At 40.2% G+C, this 23,757-nt stretch overlaps 1 protein-coding gene across 4 annotated transcripts in view; it reads right to left on the minus strand.

The window, feature by feature from the left end:
- Nucleotides 1-23,757, minus strand: part of MID2 (midline 2) — a 94,953-nt gene that overhangs the window by 23,674 nt on the left and 47,522 nt on the right. For all 4 annotated transcript variants that reach the window (XM_064361888.1, XM_012451693.2, XM_012451694.2 and 1 more), the window contains exons 4-5: nucleotides 3,851-3,958; nucleotides 2,301-2,449 (exon numbers count right to left, since the gene is read on the minus strand). In XM_064361888.1, the coding sequence (XP_064217958.1) occupies nucleotides 2,301-2,449; nucleotides 3,851-3,958 (257 nt within the window). The remainder of the gene's footprint in view (nucleotides 1-2,300; nucleotides 2,450-3,850; nucleotides 3,959-23,757) is intronic.

Here is a 23,757-nt window from a genome sequence, read left to right on the forward strand (position 1 = left end):
AGGATTAAAATAATGCCCAGTACAAAGTAGGCACTCTATTGATAACAGTGTTATCAGACAGCAGACATTGAGAATGAGGACGAGATTGCTATTTCTTGCAATATGACTTACAGTGATATTTTACTTTCCTACTTTGTGCAAGGTATTACTTTGATATAAATACATTTTAAATATTTCAGAAGAGTAAATTAGTGGCGAGGAAATGTAAAGTCTTTTAAGAAGTTTGCTGTGCAGGAAGGAGAGGGACAGGGTGATGACTGGAGGGGATATGAAGTAGAGGAAAGTCATGGGGTTTTTTTTTTTTGTTTGTTTGTTTGGTTTGTTGGTTGGTTTTAGGTAGGAGAGACATGAGTGGGTTTAAAATGGATGTGAATTCAACTATAGAGAGGGATAAATTGAAGTTATGAAAAAAAGAGGGCATTTGGCCAAAGCACAAATGAAGAGATATCTCTTCCATTTTATCCAGAAGGAAGGCAGAAGTAATGGATGTGGACCCAAATATGTTCAGCAGTTTGACATGAGAAGTTGACTTCATTATTTCACACTTATTATTCTTTGTAAAATAAGAAGGCCCTTACTGAGCACAAGCAGAAAATTGGCAGAGTTGGAATTTTGAGATAAGTACAAAAGATTTGAAATAGCCATTATGATGACAAGTTAAAAAGAAAGCTAACCAAAGCAATGCAGAAGGATTTCAGGTCAGCACTGAAGGCGCAGGTGAGGTTTAGAAGCCATAAATTTGTGATGCAGTAGTACCGACCTCTTTGGTTATGTGATTTTCTCCAGTAGGATGCTGCGATTCAAATATAGGAATGGAAAAGGTGGGACTGATTCAGGGCTGGGATTTTATCAGGTTGGTATGTTAAAAAGACAATGGGGCAAGGGGATTGAGAATACTGAAAAGAGAGTACCTGAAGTGAGAAATCACAGATCCTAAATAGGCTAAAGAAAGAAGTGAAGGCAGGAAATAGATGGTAGGTAGGAAGAAACTATAGGAGTCAGGGCTTACCCAACTAAATGAAGTTGAAGTATATATGTATTTGAAGAAAAAAGAGTTGTTGGCTGGGGGTGTTGGCTCACGCCTATAATCCCAACACTTCAGGAGGCTGAGGTGTGCATATTACTTGAGGCCAGGAGTTCGAGACCAGCCTGGCCAACATGGTCAAACCCTATCCCTACTAAAAATACAAAAATTAGCCAGGCATGGTGGTGCTTGCCTATAATCTGAGCTACTTGGGAGGCTGAGTCAGGAGAATTGCTTGAATCTGAGAGAGGGAGGTTGCAGTGAGCCAAGATTGCACCACTGCACTGTAGCCTGGGCAACAGAATGAGACTCTGTCTCAAACAAAACAAAACAAAAATAAGAAACAAACAGTTTTTAAGTAGAGGTTATAGTTAGGAAATAGGGTGTTTTAAGTTATGATTTCAGTGCAATTCTGAGTGATGGTAAGGATCAGCATGTGGTCCATGAAAGTGGGTAGATGAGATGGAGCTCTGAGGTGAGAGTCACTGTTGGAGGGGGTGTTAAGGGGGCTAGATGGCTAAAGCATTAGATGAGTCAGCCATGTGGTTGTTGCTGAAGTCACCCAAAATGATGGCAGAGGCAATGGGAGGAAGATTGTGAGCCTAGAGCCCAGGTCTTCAGTGAATGAGAAGGAGATATATGGAGGTCAAATCTGGCCTAATGAGCCTCTGTAGCCCCTTGAAACCTTGGTGACTACAGTGAATAATGTTTCACTTTGGACCATGAATTTCTGCAAGTGGTCTATGGATCTGTGCGTTCTCTGAAATTGTATAGAAAATTCTGTGTATATATATTAAATGCATTGTTTTTCCTCTGGAAGAGGGTTCGTGACTCTCATCTAATTTAGAAAGAGGTGAGTGATTGAATAAAAGCCTAAAAATTACTGCCATAAAGGATTTATGTGCAGAATAATTAAATGAAAGCAATAGCAACTGCATGAAGACTAAGAAGAGCACACACCTATCAATATAGCTGAAAGTTTCTCTGCCCTTATACCAACACCATCATAGAAAGCTCATGTGCTGAGTAAGCAGCAGGGAGCTATGGCCAGTAGCTAGGGATAGTACTTGACTGTGCCTTAAAAGATCTGATGGGCTACAAAGACAGAGACAAGGATCCAGAAATTCACAGGGTAATTTACCATTGAGGCTCAATAACTACTTAACTGGTAAAATCTTCAGGTGGCAGCAGTTACATACACACCTGAACTTTAAGTGACTTGAAACTGGCCTTTTTTCACAAGAGCAGGCATTTCAAAAGAAGATAAGGAACTGACCTCTCAGCAATATTTTTTGCAGACTGTAGAAACCGTGCCTGGTCATTTTCTTTCAGGATATGCTCAGCTTGATTGATGAGGACTGTTGACCGTTCAAGACACTGGCGGCAATTAGCAACCTGCTGTGCCAACTTTCTCAGTTTCATAACCTTTAAGGAATTAGTAAAAGAAAAAAAGTCAGATAAAACATTCAGTGCTTAATTAAAAACAATTAAAAGAATGAAGGAGATATGCTGCAGTGATTCTAAAAATAAGGCTTATTAATATTCCGTGGTCCCTGTACTAACCACTCACATTCTTACCCTACCCACTGTGTCTCTTGTGCCAGCCCCTCCTTCTCTTGTCTACAGCTTGCATACTTAGGCTGCAACACAGTCATATATTCTCGGTTATCTACCTCCTCTTTGTATTAATAACATTAATTTTTCTGGTTATAAAAGCAATGCATGCCCATTATGGAAAATACAGAAAATAAAAAAAATAAACACTACCACCTAGAGATTATCATTGTTTACATTTTTGTTTGTTTACATTTTGTTTTCAATATATTTTCACATACATGTTTACTAAAAAGTACCATCTTTTTCTTTATGAGTATCTACATTTCTACGTATATATTTCTCTAAGCGTCTTTATGCATACCTGTGTGTTCACAAATCTGTATTCTTGAAAACTTTAGTTCCTGAATAAGCTGGAACCACCCAGCATGGCATAAAGTATTAGTGATCACTCTAGGCTTTCAAAACATCTCACATTATACACACAGCATGAACTTATAACCACTAACACCGACCAGCAGGCCAACAAGCCTAAAACCATATAGCTGTATGGAGGCTCACACCTGACCCTTATGATCATGATTCTTCAGTTCCCAGGCTAGAAAGCTGAATATTTTACAAGTCTTTGCTCTCTCTCCTTCATCTTTTATATTTAAAAGTTCAATGATTCCTATCATTTCCTTTCTAGCAATGCCTGTTGTCTTCTTTCCTCCCACTTGTGCTGCCACTACTCTGGTTTAGGTCTTTATCAACTCTTACAAAGCATCATTCCTTAAGTCTCAAAACTTGCTACCCTAACTTTGGTATCATCCCATTCTGATCTACCCTGCATACCTCTGCTATATCTATCAGTCTTTCTCCCTTCATAAGAAACTAGAATGGCTGCCCAACACTTTCCAGATTAAGCCCAAAGTCCTCATCCTGTCATTCACGGTCCATAATCCTGGCCCACATTTCTACTATTACTTTTTTCTTTTGCATTGAGTTATAACATGCAACAGTAAAGCACCCAAATCCTGTGTACAACTCAATGAACTTTTGCATACACATACACCCACGTAAACCAGGCCAAGATATAGAACATTTCTAACACCCCAGAATGGCCATCATTTTCACTGGATTCAGAGCAGTAGGCCAAACATCACTTCTTTGCCTCTCCCTCGATAATCTCATTTCTTCTTGCTTTCATGATCAAACCAGAATCATCTGGATCAAACTTTGATGTTTGTAAAGTCAACTCTTCCTTGGCTTCACTGAAGTGCTGTGCTTTACCTTTGTCTCTTTGATTTTGACAGCAATCATTTGCTTCCTCTGCTGGATGATCTCTACCAACTCATCACATTCTTCCATAAGTTTTGCCTCATGCATAGCAGTATTCACCTGCCAAGAAAGTTCACAGTATTACAGAGTGATTGTTGCCTTTGTCTCCTGCTGGCTCTAAAAGGTTCGGACTGACAGCTAAGCATGCACAACTTCTTCCATACCTCCCTCATAAGATCCACTCCTAGAAGAAGGGTAGAGATGATGATATTAATGATGCAAGGGCATTGAAGCACCACAGATAGGAAGCTCTCCAGGCCTCTGGTAGGTCATGATGGTTAATGGAAGGCTGGGCAGAAGGACAGATGAGATGGGGGCATGTTATTCCCACTGAACAATTCCCTTTACTCCAGTACCCTGTCCTCCTGCTGTTCTTTTGGAAAGAGGGTAAGGAGATTTATGTATGTCAAGAAAAGAGTATCCTCCTCACAGGCACAATATTAAGATAATATTACAACAATATATTGTGCTAACAAAAATATTTTCAGTTTTCCTTGTTCCCTTCTAATTTTTCACATTAAATATGTTATTAAATATATTCATGTGTATATATTTTTCACGTAGTTGTCATGTTTTAGTGGATATTTCTCACCTTGGGCTGTCCAGTATCTGAATACCTTTCCTATTTTGGGATACTGGCTACATCAAAACATCTTTACTGCAAAGTCAGGGTTGGAAAAAAAAAACTACTATTCTTCATCGTCTTTTGATGGATTGGTTTCTCCTTCTCCTCATCTTTATTATTATCGACACTAGATGGCTAAAATGAGAGCAGGGGATTTGGGGGCTGCCCAAGTATAATGGGAAAATGGGGAGAAAGGAACGAACATCTTTTTAGTACTTAACTTACCAAGCACTTCATAGGTAAATTATTTCATGTAATTATCATAACAATTTTACAATATAGGAACCATTTTTATTCCCATTCCACAGATGGGGAAACTGAGATTTAGAATTTTAGTGACTTGCTCAAAAATCACACAACTAGTAAGTCGTAAAACCAGAATTCAAACCGAGTTCTGTCAAGTGAAACCCCTGGGCTGGCTGGGTGGGCGGGCGAGGTTCAGTTCCATTTCAGCAGCACACAGAGCAGTCACACAGGGAAGCACAAGCATTCCAAGAGAATATTCAAGGATCACTCGAGCAGAGCTCTAGAAGGCTGAGGAATAGACAATGGGTTACTTGAGAGCATCAAAACTCAAGGGGCTAGATGTGCTTCATTAGCAAGGTAGGGCTGCATTTCCCATTGCTATCCCTCTTCAGATGGTTCCTCCATATTCTACAACCTGAGCAAAATACCTGTCACTGAACCAAATTGCCTTCTCTCTCATCCTTGAAGCTCCCTGATGGCTAATTTTCTGCTTCCTACTTAGCTGAAATAAAATATGTTTGTTGGTGAGTCACAATCTTATGTTGCTTTTTCCCATTTTCTAAGGTGGTGCCACAATGGGGGCTTCTACTTATTCTGAATGGCACTCTAGTCATTCTACTTCTTTTTTCTCAGACACGTCACCTTTTCCCTAAATTGGATCCATCTTTCCAAGGAAAATATCCTACCAGCTCACGGAGCTCCTTTATCCGAGCCTAAGAGATTCATTTAATTTTCCCTGGGTCCTTGCTTACAGTATCTAGAAATTTAGACACTTGTCATTTATAATTTCTTTTTTAGGTGGCTACTGGTGCAGTACACAATGATGCAGTACCTTGTTTCTTAAAATGTAATCCTTGGACTAGCCTTTACATAACACTTACTATATGCCAGGCATTGCTCTAATTATTTTAAATACATTGGCTCTCTAAATCCTCAAAATAGTCCTGAAGTAGGTACCTTTTTTTTTGCATTTGACAGATGACGAAAACTAAGCACAGAGAGATTAAGTGACTTACTTAAGGTTACACAGTAAGTAGCAGAGATGAGATTTGGGCTCAGAGTTCAACACTAGAAATGACACCTTTAACCTTACACATATGCTGCACTCCAGTTGAGTGTAACAACACCCTTTTCTTCAATTTCTGAGAATCATAATCTCTTTCAAATCATCCATCTTTATTCTGTGATCCCTTTCTCATTAGTCATTGCAGACTCCTTGTTGTTCCCCTGGAATGTCCTGTGCCTTTGCCTGAGACTATCATTTTACTTGGAAAGTAATTTCCCTGTCTGTTTATTGAACACATTTCTTCTTATCTTTTAAGGCCCTTCTCAAAGATCATCACTTCTGTAATTTTTCTCACTTGCTTGAACACATGCAATTGATCCCCTATTTATATTCTCAAAGTACTCTATATATAGTTCAATTATACCATTTCCTATATTTTATCATATTAGTCTGTCTTCCTCACTCTATCATGAGTTCTGGAGGGCAAGAATTGTGTCTTATGTGATTATACCTATATCCAGTATCATGACTGGCACATAGTGGATGTTTTGTAATTATTTGTTGAATTAAATGTGAAAAAAGGTATATTTTACTGTTTAGTAGACATGTCCACTTTGTCACTCAAGTCACCCTAAACTCAGTACATCTAAAAACAAACTTAGCGCCTTCTCTCCAGATCTGGCGTCCACCTCTGATTTCCTATTTTTGGGTCAATGCTACTATCATTATGGCAGCTACTCAGGTTCAGTAAACTCTGACTGCTACTTCTCCTTTGTCCCCCACATAAATTCATAGCAGTCCCAAAGTGCTTCTCTCCTTTCCTTTTTAATCTTGCTAAATTTCCTCGGTGGCTGGTCCAAATGCAGTAGTGTTTACAAGTAATTCTTCACAAACAGTTACAGGTTTCTTTGTTCCTTCTCCACTCACACTGCTTCACTTGATTACCCTTAAACAAAGTTCTTTGGTAACATAGTGAAAATCTGAACCAATGAACCAATAGGTTGAAGTCCTTATCACCTATTGTGATAGGACTCTTGCTGCAAAAACCTCCTTAACTAATCTCCCTACCTCCAAAATATTTCCTTTGCCACCCATCCTCATAATCCTTCCTCTACTCTGAACCCAGGAAAAATCACCTGTCTTCATTACCAAACATATACCAAGCATCTTTTCTGGGCAAGGTATTACCCTAAGGCCCTGCCCTCAAAAAATTTGCAGTCTGGATGGGGAAGAAATATACATATGAAAGAAACCAGTCAAGGTAGCATAAGTTAAAGACTGAATGGGTGATGTAAACTATAATCTACAGAAATTAAAAGGAAAGATTACTTTTGGTGGGTAATTGGAGGAAAGATGCATGGATGAAATGGAACTTGAATTAAACCTTAAAGATAGAATAACACTCAGATTTAAAAGGTGTGAAGGAGAGAAATTTCCAGCCAAGCAAATGAGATTGAACTTTATTTTTAGGCAATACGGTATCTTTAAGAGTATTTTTGAGGGGAGGAAAGGTAAGGTGGGGTGAGAAGTGGCACAGTGAACTTATTTAAGAAGATGAACAGGGATTGATTTGATGGAGGGTAATAGCAAACCTGAGGATGATTTAGGAGGCTATTGTGATGTGGACAGGGCCTAGCCAAGGAGAATACCAAAAATAGAAAGGAAATATCCAATATGAGAAGCACTCCTTTGCTTACATATCTTCAATTAGACAGCAAGTTCCTTGACGAAAGATTTTAAATTACTTTGTCTCTCCCATTATAACTGGTACAAAGCCTTACAACAAACATTTACTGACTGATTTAGTACAGTAATAAAATCAAAATAAGAATGCCAAACATTAGAAAATATGTTCCAGTAAGTGTATTTTGTAGAGAAAAGGTAAGGTGAAGTGAGGGAGCTAGGGTGGGAATGTTTTTTGGACAGTCTCATCACGGGAGGTAAAACTAGGCACAATTAGTAGAGTGAAAAGTTGGCTGAAGAGGGGAAATCCCAAATTAAAAGTAAAGCAAATGACCTTCAAATCTATTCATGTCAAGAAGCAGCCCAGAAGACCAGAGTCCTTAAGTGTTTTCTGAAAGAAAAAACTTCAGGGAAAACTGGTCTTCCTGATGTGACTAAAACAACTCAAATTGCTTGGAAGGCATTTGAAAGCCCCTGGTATTTTCTTTGTTTGAAAACATAATACATGAGGTATTTCACTTGCTTATTAACGCTTAATTGAAAATAACTGAGTTAATTTGATAAGCATACTTGTCTGGTTGATTGGTTTGTGGAAGACCCTAGCTCTTTATTTGACATTTGCTCTTTGTATTGGGTTAGTGGGTTTCTCTAAATGGCTTTGTGTTTGTGAAAAAAATCTATCCTCCTTGAAAATCCCATTAGGTCAATCTTGGCAACCTACTTGTATAAATCCACCCACTCCAAAAAGACTTTCGGGAGGCAGTTTGTGATGTTTATGACTAAGAATCTCAGTCTCAAGCTTCCAAGTCTTAAGCACTAGGCAACACAGGCTCCCTGGTAAATTTCCAGGTCCTCCTCTCTGCTCTTTGCTCTGTTACTTTCTTCTCAGAGGCAGCAAAAATTTGACTTGTGTATTTCTTTCCAACTGACCATCCTGCCCTATTACCTCCCAGCCCAAAGATTGACTGTAGAATAAGGCCTAGTCTTCCCCAATTTCCACCTATCCTTAACACAAACACATAAGGCCCCTTTTGGAAGGATTTGACCACTGATCAATACGAGAAAATAAATAGGTGAGAGTTCGCAAAAGCCGGAAGTTGCAAAGATTTAAGAAACTGCAAGAAGTTATTTTGGCAGCTGTTTCTCTTCTGTGTTGAAATGTAAATGTGCTAGACCTTTTTACCCTTATCTTCTTTCAGAGAGCTTATTTGATAGTTACGATTTTTTTTTGGTGGGGGAGGAGGTGGCAGGAGAGAGCTCCCATTGCTCATTCTATAGGTATTTTATTCCTGAGTTTAGAGTTCATCAGCCTTCCCTCCAACCCACTCCCACAATAACTTTCCCCTCAGCTTAGTCATATCCATCAGCCCTGCAGAGCATTGCACCAGAGTTCAGAAGGCACTGAGATTTCCTGTTCAGACGGAACAGGACATATTAAATAGTAGACAATCCCATATACCCGGACTCAAGTGAAATGCAATAATAATAATAATTATTACTATATGGCAAGGAATTCCTCACTAGCTTCTCTATCTCAGTGCCCTCCACTCTACAGAGTAAATGCCAACCTAGTTTATTCCCTGAAATCTTCTTCCCAAATAGATTTCCCTTTTGCCAGAATATTGTGAAATTCTGGCATTAAAGATCATTTGGGGAACTTTTTATTTCAACAAACATTTATTGAGTATCTCCCACATACCACATTATATCCCACATTTATCCAGCATAGTGCTGGGTTCCCTGAGTGGGATATAAAGATGAAAAAGACTCGGCTTCTGCCCTCAAGGCATTTACAGTCTAGTAGAGAGTATGAGTGTGAATTACAGTTTAAGGACCAGCAAAACAAGTAATATAATAGGATGCAATTAAAGGTGATGAGATCATTGGAAAGAGAAAATTTGGAAAAGGACAATCAGAGGATTAAATAAAATTTCATGTAGCTGAGCTGGTCTTCAAGGATGAGCAAGACTTGGGGAGGTAGAAATGGATCTTAAGCGGAGACAAGTTTAGGCAGAGAGAATGATATGAATAGCATGAACAAAAGCATAGGCAGGAAAATAGAAAATGTGTTTGGTTAAAGCAGATCAGCCTGATGGATGCAATGGAGGGAAATAAGGCTAGAAACAGGGGTTGGAGATATATTATGGAGAGCTGTGCTGTCATTTTGAGTGTCTGAATGTACGTGGATAAAATGTCAGGATCTCAGCACTATAGTAACACCTTAAGAACTGTTAATTGACATCTTAGTTGAGAACAAGATGAAGAGAGAAGGCAGACACAGTACATGAAGAACTGGAAGGGGGCACACCAAACTTCCCACTTCCCATTATTGCCCAGGACCACTCAGATGATCACTATCCCACCTTCTCAGACTCGATAACAGAAAAAAGAGGCTGACATGGGCTTTATTTAATAAGCAGTCACTTTCTGTGCAAAGGAGATGAGAAGGAAAACTGAGAGGTAAATTGTACATCTGATGAATTATCAAGAAATTGTTATGAACAGCCTTGTCACCTTACTGAGCTGCAAAGAATTCATTACTTTCTTAAAATAATACATTCAAGAAAACACAATGTTCATGAAGCAGACATAGCATTTGCTGTATCAGCATCAAAGCTAAGATGTTAACCCAGATCACACTTTAAGGATCTGTCTCTCTCTCTTTCCCCACCCCCCCATACACATACACACATTCACGTGCAAACACCACTACCACCAGCACTAGCATCATCACCACCACCAGCACTACAGCTCTGTTGTATCAGGAAGTTTCAAATGTATATAAAGGGAAGAGAAGGAAGAAGAGACAATCTTCTTTTTTGTTTTCTAAAGGTAAACACTGCAACACTTCAAAGATGGTCCTTCCAGCTTTACATAAATATGACTAAATGAAGCAGGGATTTTTAAAAATGGGTTATATCTGTTTCTTTGCATTGGAGGGATGGTGGTCACTTAAAGGAGAAAGGAATATATGAAGCTATTAATAGAATTTTTAGTCCCCTTACTGGAGTAACTACAGTTTAGGAGGCAAAAAATTACTGAGACATAGTTAAGCAATCTACAGATTCAGTGTGTAATTTTTTTGGCCGGGGAGGGGGTGAGGGATTAGGAGGGTAGAGGTATGTGGGAGATTGACTGTTAAAGTTAGAAAAGTAGTGTGGATGGGGAGGTGGCAGCCAAGCCATTTCTAGAAGTGTAAGTATCCTAGGGAATTGGGCTAAGAGACTCATGCTGTGGGAGGCCTCCAGATAGACAATGACTGAGAGAAAAGTTTTCTATCAGCTCGTGGGAAGAATACATAAGAGTTAATACTTTTATAGTGCTTACCACGTTAGGCACTATTCTGATTGCCTCATGTATTTTCACTTGTTTATTTTTCCCATTAACCCCATGAGGTAGGCACTATTATTACCATTCCCATTCTACAGAAGAAACCGAGAAAACGGAGGTTATGTAACTTGCCCAAGGTCATACAACAAATAAACGTCAGAGCCAGAGCCAGGATTCGCATACAGGCGGTTTGGCGTTTGGCTCCTATCTATGATTTTAACCACTGCGTGTGCGTGCATGTGTGTGTGTGTGTGTGTGAGAGAGAGAGAGAGAGAGAGGCTGTGCTTACAAACGTATACTTCTTTTTCCTTTAGAGTTGCCTCTCACGACAATCACAATCTCTAGAGTTAACCATTGCAAATATTTTGTGTATTTCCTTACTGACTTTTGAAAACAAAAATAGTACCTGTATAGACATACATGATATAACATATTTTTAAAACATAGAGCATTCACACACACACACACACACACACACACACACACACACACATATTCTGTATTTACTTTATCCTAAGTCTAACTAATAAAAATAATGGTTGCAGAGGGTGAGGACAATCTGCTCCATATACATGTCTTAGGAATGACATTATGTGACAATTCTGTGTTTATTTTGGAGTCCTTTCTCCTCAGGGATCAGACAACCAAACCTTTATAACCTGAGGCTTAGTTACTGTCTTCCCCATATTCTCTTTTATGCAAGGTAACTGTTTATTTTTTATTTTTTTGTGATGGAGTCATCCAGGCTAGAGTGCAGTGGCACGATCTCAGCTGACTGCAACCTCCACCTCCCAGGTTCAAGCAATTCTCCTGCCTCAGTGTCCCCCACTCCAACCCAGTAGCTGAGACTGTAAACACGCACCACCACCCCCGGCTAATTTTTGTATTTTTAGTAGAAACAGGTTTGGCTAGGCTGGTCTCAAACACCTGACCTCAGATGGTCCGCCCGCCTACAGGCATGAGCCATCACACCTGGCCAAGGTAACTGTTTAGAACATGGAAGAAAAAGCTGGGAGAACATGGAAGAAAAAGGTGTTCTAACTGTTTAGAACATGGAAGAAAAAGGTAGGTTTTGCATGTGGTATTTTATGTACGTAGCTATAAATTTTGTGTGAAATGAGGCAGAACCCGCCTTTCTATCTCATTGGAACCATGTAATTAGGTCTGAAAAAGACTGAAGAAATACATCCTACTCCATCACTTAAGAGACTTAACATGGGGCCTAGAGAGGGGAGAGACTCATCCAACATCATATTGCTACTAACTGACAGGGCAAGGCTTGAGCCAGATTTTCTGAGTCCTATCCAGTGTTCTTTGCAATCTACTGCTTGTTTTGTGAAGCATGGCACTTGCTTATAAATCCTTCTGAAGAAATAAAACTCTCTAGCTATCATCCTTGTATATTTACCCTAGAAATATGAACATTTATGTCCACACAAAAACCTTACATGAATGGTCATAATAGTTTTGTTTCTATTAGCAAAAAACTGAAAAGAACTGAAATGCTCTTCACTGTGGGCACATATAAACAAACTGTAAAACATCCACATAGTAGAATACTATTTAGCAGTAAAAGATCAAAAACTATTGATATACACAACAAATTGAATGGCTCTCAGGGGCATTATGATGAGTGACATAAGCAAATCACAGTATTTTACATACTATATGATTCCATTTACATGGCATTCTAGAAAAGAGAAAATTATAGTAATGATGAACATATCAATGGTTGCTGGGGGACAGATGTGCCTATAAAGAAGTAGCACAAATGAGTTTAGGGGGATGATAAAACAATACTGCCATAATTTCAGTGGTGATTACAATAATCTATTAATGTAATAAGATTAATAGAACTATCCACCCCCCAAAAAAACAAATTTGAGTGCATGCAAAACCTGGCGAAAATCAAGTAAGTTTGCTCGATAGAATTATTGTACCAATGACAGTTTCCTAGTTCTGATAATTATGTGGTTATGTAAGATGTTAACATTGGGGAAGGTTAGTTAAATAATATGTGGGAACTCTCTGTCTTACTTTAGCATCTTTTATGTAAGATTAAACTTATTTTAAAAAAGAAAGAAAACTCTAAAAGTCCCATAATGTTTTAGGCAGGCCTGGTCAACCAACATTTCTGTCGTTTTCTGAAGTTCTAATACATCTTCAGGCCTTTGCTCAAATGGCATCATCTCTCTCTCTCTCTCTTTCTCTCTCTCACTCTCTCTCTCTCTCTCTCACACACACACACACACACACACGCACGCACTCACCCCACTGTGTAATCTAGTTTATTTTTATCCATAACACTTAAGTCCCTAATAAAAATATGTTTGTTTATTGTGTGTCTCATCCCGTTAGAATGCAAGCTCCTTACATTTAAGCACTTTGTTTTGTTCACTACTGTATCCCTAACACCTAGAATGCTGCTTGTCACACAGTAGATGCTCCGTAAATACTTGTTGAATGAATAAATGTGTGTAGGCTCTGAAATAAAGGTATTATAAAGAATTGTATAGTATACTATGTTACATTGCTTTATTACATGAGACAAATTTCTCTTTCATTTTCTTTTTGTACACTCAAAATAGTTTTATTTGTTGTGTCATTTAAATATTGTTTTTTGAATTATGAAAGATTTGGAGAGATGTTTGAATAACAACATCTCTAGGAGACCTAGGAGATCCTAGGAGACCACATATTCTGAAATATTTCCTTTCCCTGCGTTAACAGAAAGAAAAAGTTGCCTTTCCTAGGTGCTTTACTCACATGGGCTTTACTGATCCCTCTGATGCATAAAAGAGTGTACTTACAACATTTGGCCACCAGAGGGCACTGTTTATCCAAATATCCTTTCTCAGGGCCTATTAGCGTACCAAGCCATGTGCTGGGTATAAAAAGAGGATAAGGCACCGTACTGGACCTGAGAGCTTAGTCTGGTGGGGAGACAAATAGGTATATAGAAGTGCTATGATGAAAGTATGCACAGGTTACTCTGAGGACACAGAGGAGGAACACCTGAACCAGATGAGGGAGTCAGGGAGAAAGGCTTAAAGCATGGGTGATGGCTTCCTGAAGAAGGTGAAGCCTGAGCTGAGCAGTACTCCTACAGACGGAAAATTGAAGGAGTGTAAGTTCTGTGGGACAGGTGCCATCTCCATCATTATGTTCCCAGTTTCTGGCCCAAGGCAAAAATACACTTAAATATTTGTGGAATGAACAACATATAAAGTACAGATAGCAAAAGGGCATCACTAGATGTGCTAGTATTTTAAATATATTGTTTTCGACTTTCAGAACAACTCTTCAAAGTACATACTATCATCCTATTTTTTAGATGAATAAAATGAGGTTCAGTAATAAAACAGAGCCGGACAGACTCAAGTCTATCACTTCTCTTTCTACTTGCTGTCTCCCAGTGAGCATATTACTATCAATAAGTCAACTCATATTCTGCTTGAAGGGATTTGGAACAGTGCTTCACAATATTGACATTCCTCCAAAAGCAAGATAAAATATATCTACTCAAGTGTTCTTTTTAAAAAGTTTTAAATTGATTTATTTTCACGTTAAAATAGAATCAACTAAAAAGTTAAAATATTGGTATATTCTCAAATTAAATACCCAATTTCTTTAAATAATAATGAGACATATATATGCCTTTTCAAGACAGATTAAAGGATCAAATAGCAGATTGTTAACTTGAGACATTAAGGAACAAAAACATTCTAGCAATATTTCAGCTAATATACAAAATTCATAGCTTCATATTCTAGCAGTAAAAAGAGGCACTGACAAGGCTCATGTTTTTTACATGACATGAGAAGATCTGTGTAATACTATATTACAAGATAAAAAGGATATTAACTGTTTTACTGTTCTATAATGTTTATGGGAGATGTTTCAATGATAGCACTACTTTTCAGAAATCCATAAGAACATCAAAGATTATAGAGAGACCAAAGTAATATTATAGATTACCATGAAAGATTCGCCCAATTCTTGAAGCAGTCAACACTCATTTATATGGCTACCATACAGGTTATTTCATACTACCATTGAAAAAATTTTACTGTTATTATGTGCTAGGCATGCTGGTAAGCACTTAGCAATACACAAGATAGATAAGACCTCTGTCATAATCTTGTGAATCTTATAATGAGCAGGGAAGCAAATACTGAGCAGTTACTCATTTGAAGAGTGCTACAAAAGAGGTTTATCACATAATAAGAATAATCTTTGGGTGCTTATAAGATGGGGACTTAACTAACAGTTGTCAAATGGGGATTTTAGATGGTCAAGGAAAGCTTCCTAAGGATGTGATACTTTTAAGAAATGAGTCAGCTAGAGAAAGGGGAGATTCACAGCAGAGAAGACCAAGACAGCAAAAAGGGCTGGGAGACCATGCTAGAGAGATAGGTAGGGTCCAGATCATAATAGGTCTTAAAGGCAATGGGGAACCATTAAACGGTTTGTGGTAGGGAATGACATGACAGGTTTTGCATTTTACAAAGTTCATTCCTACAGCAATGTGGAAAATGGATAGGAGGGGAACAGGATGGGGCAGAGAGACCAGTTAGAACCTGCAGTTTCCAAAATGATTGTGGCATGGCCATGGCTGCTACCTTCAGGAAGCCTCTAATCCAACCAAGGAAACAACCTGTAACCAAGACATTCCTTCATGGAAGAGCAGGCAATCTAATAGAGGTCTGCACAGGCTGCTCTGCCCAAGTTCATGTGACTAGTGGGTGATGGAGCCAGCACCAGAAACCAGGTTTCCTGATTCCTAGTGCAGGGCTTTTTCCAAAGTTGTCCTTTTCACTGCCTTCACCACCATGGAATTATGGAAGGGGAGGAGAATAAGGCAAGCCAGTGAAAGTTTGTGCCTTCTCAGGCCTCAGATTAGATTGTGGGGAGCATTTAGCCATTCTCTGTACTCAAGTCTGACATAAGCACTCCTCCCAAGACATTTGTTTCTGAGAGATGGATTCACCATCCTGATACTCCCTGTACATATACAGAGCAAGGAATCTCTACTGGGAGGTCCAGGGAAATTTAAACTCTCATAGCTAAGGTCGAAAAGGGCATTGTTCAGAAAAAGAAGTAATTCTTTTTGAGACAGGGAACTTTGGATGACCAAAGGGAAAAAGTCTGATTCCAGGCAGACAGAAAACAATCTGACTCCAGGCCACTAGAAGAGGCAAGGGCCCAAGTGGAAGAGTGAAAACAGCTGAAGAAGAGCCTATATTGCTTCCAAGCTAAGGGAGTAGGGAAATAAGACAGAGAAGTACCGGGAAACAACCTCAAGGACAAGCATCAGAGGGAAGGGAATCCTTAGAATAATAGCCAGCGCTGAAATCTGTGACTGGGCAACAAAGAGGTTTTGAGAACATATTTCCAGGGGTCTTAACTACCTCATGAGTCAAGAAATAAATGAAGGGGTTTCTATGTGGAAAAACCCAAGGGGGTCGGAGGTCCTGAATAGGATGGGTCGGGCGCAGTGGCTCACGCCTGTAATCCCAGCACTTTAGGAGGCCAAGGTGGACAGGTCACTTGAGGTCAGGAGTTTTAGACCAGGCTCGCCAATGTTGTGAAACCCCATTTCTACTAAAAATACAAAAATTAGCCAGGCGCGGTGGCGCATGCCCGTAATCTCAGCTACTCAGAAGTCTGAGGCAGGAGACTCACTTGAACCTGAGAGGCGGAGGTTGCAGCGAGCCAAGATCATGCCACTGCATTCCAGCCTGGGTGACAAAGTGAGACAAGAAAGAAAGAGAAAGAAAGAAAGAAAGGAATGAATTAATTATAAAACAAACAGGAAGGAATCTCAACCTGCTGGGAAATTCCAAAAATCTGACCATCTTAATACATTGTTAGTGCTAATAAAATAAATAATTAATTACATTGTATAGTTATTATACCCGTAGAGTTGTTATGGCTTGGCCTATAAAGTGCTTTCAGATATATCTGATCTCTATATTTGATCTTCACAACAATCTTATTAGATAAGGTAGACACTACTGTCTGCATTTTATGGATGAGGAAACTGAGTTCTAGAGAGGTAAAGTAATTATCAAAGTCATATAAGCCAACAAGTGACAGAGTTACAACCCAAACTTTGCATCCTAACTCCAGGGCCAAGGCGTGGCTTCTGCCGTGTTCCATTCTAATCTACCCTGTTTTTTTTGTTCTCTTCGTAGCTAAAACTATTTTATTTTTGAGGAAAACGACCTTCTCCTTTTTTTGAGGATTTTCCTGTGCTAAGTTCCCATTTCTACTCAGGCAACAGAGTAGAGTGGAAAAAACTCTGGATTTTAAGCCAAGGTGGTCTGAATCTGAATTCCTGCTTTGACACTTACAAGCCAAATGACTTCAGAGAAGTCACTTAACATCTCTGAGCTATCTTTCTGACTGGTAAAATAGACACAGTGTTACCTGCCTCACAAGCGGTTGTGAGAATCAAATGAGATACCAGAGACAAAGGTCTTAGCATGCTACCCGGAACATGGTAGGAATTAAATAAATACTGATTTCCATTCCCACTCCTCTCCAACTTGAAACTGCTACCCTGGTCTGGTACTTCTTTCCCAAAAAGCTGAAATTCAGGTTTTGATTTATGTCTCTACTTACTCATCTTACTATAAGATGGCTGGCATTTCAATTCTTAAGAGTTTATCATTTACAACTGATACTTGCACGATATTTTCTTGGTTATTTGTGGTAGATTTCGAACTTATAGCTTGTGTATATGTATGTACATAAAAATGTTTCTAAATAATTTAAAGACTTAAGTTTTACTCAGAAGTGACTTCATTCTGCAAAATCTGGATAGATCATTCTTCTTAATATCATCTAGAACCTAAAAAGCTAGGTTGTCCTTATTTGGATAGTGAGCTTATTCAGTTACTTTGTTCTGAATATATTGTAGCAATTAAGGTCTACGATCTCTTACTGAGTTCAGATCTCACATCCTCAGCACCAGATTCCAAATATATTTTCTAATAAAGAATGCATCTCCTTAGCAGCCACTTTCCCATAGACTGTCTTTAGACAGTAATATGGTTGAGCTCTTACACCTGGATCTTTCCCTGTCGTCACATTCTCCTCACTGAGGAGCTTCAAACAATGTAACGAAAAGGAAGATAAATTGGGCATGGAAGAAAACTAGGCTAGTCCTAAGAATGGGGATATAGGACTTTGATAAAAATGGATTTGGTATAAAAATAAGCTATGCCGTAGATTGACTGAAAAGAGAACAGGGAAAACTTTAAAATTATTGCTTTATGCATTTTGGCTTTTTAAAAAACTGGATGCAGTGAAAATATGTTACTATTGCAATTTTAGACATTTTTGTTATGAAATTGAGCATATTTAAAACTAGAGAATATGATGAAACCCCATGTGTCCATCCCCCTTCAAAAACCATCAACATCTTTCTATATTTATTTGATCTACTCCCTCCTTTTTCTGCTGAGGCATTTTAAAGCAAATCAAAGACATTATGTTATTTCACTCCTAATACTTTGGTTTGCATCTCAAAAACAAAACAATATCTTATTGCAGAATCACAATGAATAAAATAATTAGTTAATATCATTCATCTAATGCTTGTTCTATATTTAAATTGTCCTGATTATATAAAAAGGTATACTTTTACAGTTGATTTGTTTGAATCAGGTACTTTATGAAGAGGAATTTAATACTGATTTTTCAAAGACAATGTATATTTCTTTTTTTTCACTCTTAGATTTATGTTTCACTTTTTTTTTATTATACTTTGAGTTCTGGGGTACATGTGCAGATCTCGTACGATTGTTGCGTAGGTACATGCCATGGTGGTTTGCTGCCTCCATCCCCTGTCACCTACATCAGGCATTTCTCCCAATGTTATCCCTCCCCAACGTCCCCACCCCCTGCTGTCCCTCCCCTAGCCCCCTACCCCCCAACAGACCCCAGTATGTGAAGTTCCACTCCCTGTGCCCATGTGTTCTCATTGTTCAACACCCGCCTATGAGTGAGCACATGTGGTGTTTGAAGACCATGTTTTCAAACCATATTTCTAATGAATAATTAATGAGTGCTGTTTCCTATCCAAGAAATAGAAGACCCCATTGGTACTATACACCCCATCCATGCTTAAAATTCTACTTTCAGAAACGTATGCCCTTTATGAAAAGAAAGATACCTGTACAGTGGTTTCTGTTCATTCATACAGCATTGTGAATTTCAGTATCTCAGAAAACAAGTTTCAAAGGGGATACCAGAGAGAAGAAAAGGTCATCACTGGGCAGCACAAAGAGAGTGAGAAATCTAGAGGATGGAGGGATAGCAGAAATTGTGGAGAGAATTACTTAAATCGAACATGGGGACATTTAACTGCTAAATCAAAACTGCTTATGATTTCTGTAACCTCTTTCTGTATTGAAGCAACCCAAATTCCAAAAGTTCAACAGTCTTATTTGTAACAGGGTACTATGCCCACTGGATGATATCCATCAATTTTGTCAGCCCTAACACTAACCCAGTGGAAGCTCCTGCTCTCAAGTACTGCCCAGCAGCCAACAATCTTTCTCCGAGAGATGGCCAAAAAGGCTAAGTGTAGGTGACTGAATTCAGTAGCACTCTAACAGCATGGTAAAGAAAATCTGTCCCCTTGTACAGTTCTGGTTGGGAGTATAAATTGCCTTGGCAAATAGAGACTGTTGACAATATGTGTCAATACATTGAAAAATGTGGCTTTAAACTGTCAATTTCACTTCTAGGAAACAAATATCCTTAAAAATAGAAAGGGAAAAGATAGAAAAAAGACACAATTTTGAAATCGCCTTTGCAAAACTTATAACAGTGAGAAAACGATGGGAGTGATGGAGATCTGATCTGGCCAACCCCCATCTTGCCTCTGGCCTTCAAGCTGCCCTTAACTATTCCTGGGCTTAGGCCAGGCTGACTTTAGAAGATATTTAGTTTATAGTTTAAATGATAATAGCCCTTCTCCAAAACTCTACCTTTGTAAAGCTAATGAGAGACCACCATGCTTGGAGGATAGAGGAGCCTGAATTCTGCTAAGGTGTAGACATAAATGATTGCCTGCCATTATTCCAGAGTTCACAAGATATGCAATTTCCTCAATTACTCCTGCAGATAACATCACTACTGTAGAACCTAAGATTGGCCTTTTGAGATATCTCTTCAGGTTTTTGGTAGATCTGACCATGGACGGTTCCACCTGTACCTGCCAAGCATTCATATGCTCCCACCCAGAAGTGACTCAGCATGCAAGAAGACCACTTCCCAATGGCAATGACTAGCCACTCCCACCCCTTCCTTCAAACTACCTTTGGAAAACCCTAAGCTGGCCACAGTGGCTCACTCTAGTAATCTCAGCACTTTGGGAGGCTGAGGTGAGTAGATCACTTGAGTCTAGGAATTTGAGACCAGCCTTGGCAATATGGTTAAATCCTATCTCTACAAAAAATTTAAAAATTAGCCAGAATGGCAACATCTGTTTGTAGTCCCAGCTACTCAGGAGTCTCAGGTGGGACGCTGACCTGAGCCAGGGAATTCAAGGTTGCAGTGAGTTGAGAACATGTCACTGTACTCCAACCTGGGCGAAAAAGCCAGAACCTGTCTCAAAAAAAGAAAAAATAAATAAAAACCCTAGCCTCCAAATTCTGAGAGGCATGGCCCGCCTCATGTCAACTAAATTCTCTCTACTGCCAATTCCTCTGCCTTGATAAGTCATATCTATCCGGGCAGCAGACAAGAGGAAACCACTGGATGGTTACAGTTTTAGTGTGAAACTAACAAAACAAGTTTAAAACAAAAATAAGCAAGGCTATAGAAAGAAAACTATCAATATATCGATATAATAGTTACATGTAAATGCTGCATCCTACAGAATAATACATTATTCCCTTGTATTCATGGAACATTTAAAATTGATCATAAACAAAAAGTTTATAGTTTACCATCTCTGATCATTATCTTGTAAAATAAGAATAAAATAACATAAAGATGAACTCCCAAATCCTTAACCAGTTGAAAATTAAGAAACATATTTCTAGTGACAGGAGGCAGGGAAATTTTGGGCAGAAGAGAGTCGATCCTCGGCAAGCATCCCACCCTGAAGCCTGGAACTGGAACCCAAAGTGAGAACATCCATTCCTATTTTCCTGCTTGAATGTTGCCTTTTCCAAAACCACCCATGGCCCACCCCGCTCCCCATCCTGTGCACATAAAAAACCCAGGTTCCGCCAGCAGAGAGAAGAGAAAAGGAGAAGCAGCTGGACATCTGAGACTATGGTTGGATGTTGGAGAGAACCAGCTTGACTTCAGAAGGACGGCTTGACAGCATTGCTTCAGAGAGGAGTCTGGCCGGGGATGTCTGGACTCCGGGGGAAGATGATCTTCCTGCTCTGTCTTCTTTTCAGCTCCCCTTCTCGCTGACAGCCACTTTGACTGGCAATAAAATCCCCCACATTTACCATCACCAATTTGTTCATGTGATCTCATTTCTCCTGGACGCTAGACAAGAACTCGGGTGCAGGTGCAAAAGGCTGTCATGCTGACCCTCCACTGACCTGTTAACACTTAAGCAATCTGTGGATGGCAAAGCTAAAAGAGCGCTGACTGTCACACTCTTTCTGGGGCTTCAGGGATCATGGCACCTCCATAGATGCTGCTGCAGAGCCTCACGAAGTTTTGCTCCTGCCAGTGCCCAAAAGCATTCACCCCGGCTCCTGCACCTGCTCACCTGCACTCCTCTTCCTGTGATGGGTGGAAGGCAGTGGGACCAAGCAAGTGGACTCCATCCCTGCTAGCACTGAAGCAGCTGGCTAGTTTTAGCAGCCTTGCACTCGAGTTCTTGCCTGCAAAGGGGTCAGGGAAATTTCCTGCTTCATTTTGGGGTCTTGTCTGGGATACACCAGGATGAGTAGATGCAAAAATGCAGAACTGTCTCTTGTCCTCAGACTTTCTTCCAAGCTATGCCACCTGCAGGGGACAGGATGCAACCCTGCCATCTCTCTCTTTTGGATAAAAGGCTCTGTTTCCCTTCACGGAGGTCTAGCCATCGTGTGGGACCAGAATAAAGTCCTGGGGCACTGAAGGCATCTGGCCAATGCCACTCCGCAGTGTTGCCGGAAGACCCCTGAACTGGACCCTGTCCCTGGTCCACCAAGATGCCCAGGTTTTTCTGTGGTATCTTTCCTTTCTTCTTTCATGGTTTGAAATGGCTCCTATTGCTTCTTTTATAATTTTAAGAGTTTTGCTGCAAACTGCAAAAATGTTATTAAGTAGAATGAACATTTGGCCCATGCAATTCAGAACAATGTGATTTCCATTTGTTCTTAGAGGTGCCATCCCCACCCCTACCCCAACAGCTGCAGACATGCGTGGCACACAGTAGGTTCCCTCCCCACCCACTCCCCTCCTGGCTGGGGCACTTGGGCATGTCCAAAGCAGGTGCCACATCCAACAGCCATGGGAGGCAGAAGAAAACCACAGCTGCCGCCAGGGCCCCAGAGCAGTCTTGGGAACTAGGGACGCCACATGGCCAGCTGGCCAGCATTTCCCACTCACCATCCCCTCCCACAGAACCTTTCCTACTCTGGCTGAGGAATTCAGTTCAGTCCAAACTGGGGAAGGAATACAGTGATTAAAGGAACCCATTTGCATAGAGCAAGGGGTTCTTCTACCTCTCTTCAGCTGTTTTTCTCTTTCTTTTCCTACGTAAGAGGGTTCTTTTACTACCTCAGCACTTATGATAGGGTAGCAACGGAGGAGTGGCCCCACTGGCTGATAACTGCAAGTTTGGCAGGGCCCATCATGGACTTAATCTAAATGAATCCATGCACCCCCCGATACACCTTTTTGCTCCAAACTCAGTTTTAAACTTTGGGTTAAAGCCCTAGAAAGGAAAACCAGATCTGAGGAATCCTAAGTGAGGCAACAGGCACAGTATAAATGGGTAGGACCAATTCCTGCTGATTAAGCTTCTGTTTCATGGAAGGAGGCCATGCTCTATGGCATAGATAAGGCCCTGGAAACTCAAAGGTTGCCGACAGTAGGGGTGATGGAGGCATAGGTGAGTTTAGACAATTCCTATTCTCTAGACCCTCCTTGTTTCTTGAGTGCAGGCTGCAATGGCACCTGTGGGTGGCGTCCATCTAAGGTTGCCAGGTCTTGGGGATAAAAAGACAGAAGAGAAAAGGAGGAGGCTTGCTTTCTCTCTCCCTCATACCTCAAGTTTTTACTGAAAGAAGGAAGGGAAATGAGGGACACCTATTTCACTGTCTTTCAGAATGGGTAACCAGCTATCTTCACCACCCCCAGTCTATACTCCTCTGGAGTGTATCCTGAATCATTGGGACTACTTTGACCCTCATACTCTGGAGGTAAAACACATCATAGCCCTCTGCACAAAGGTTTGGCCAAAATATGAACTGCAGGAAGGACTGGCTTGGCCTCAAGAAGGAACCATTCATTTCAATACCATCATGTAGTTGGACCTTTCCAGTTAACGTGAGGACAAATGGTCTGAGGCCATATGTGCAGACTTTCATTACCTTGCAGGTAATCCAGACCTTTGCTGACAGTATAGGATTGGTTCAGCCCTCCTGTTTTCCATCTAGGATTGCAAGGGGCAATCCCAGGGAACTGAAGAAATGAACCCCAGAGGCACCTCCAGCAGGAGAGCCAGCTACCTTTGGCCCTGCTCCTCCGGGTCCACCCAGTCCTCCCTATCCAGCTTCTCTCTCTCACTTGCCCCCTCCTAGAAATCTTCACCCTGGACAAGCCCCAGTCTTATGCTGGCCCCTCCAACAGATGCCTGGTGAATTTGACCCCAGTAAGGTCCAAGTCCCCTTCTCTCAACAGGACTTAAGGCAGATTAAGGGGGATCTTGCCAAGTTTTCAGATGACCCTGACAGTTATATAGAGGCTTTCCAGAATTTAACCCAAGTATTTGAACTC

Source organism: Aotus nancymaae, unplaced genomic scaffold, assembly GCF_030222135.1.
Source record: "Aotus nancymaae isolate 86718 unplaced genomic scaffold, 86718_ANA_hifiasm-v0.15.2.pri h1tg000004l, whole genome shotgun sequence".
Lineage (NCBI taxonomy): Eukaryota > Metazoa > Chordata > Mammalia > Primates > Aotidae > Aotus > Aotus nancymaae.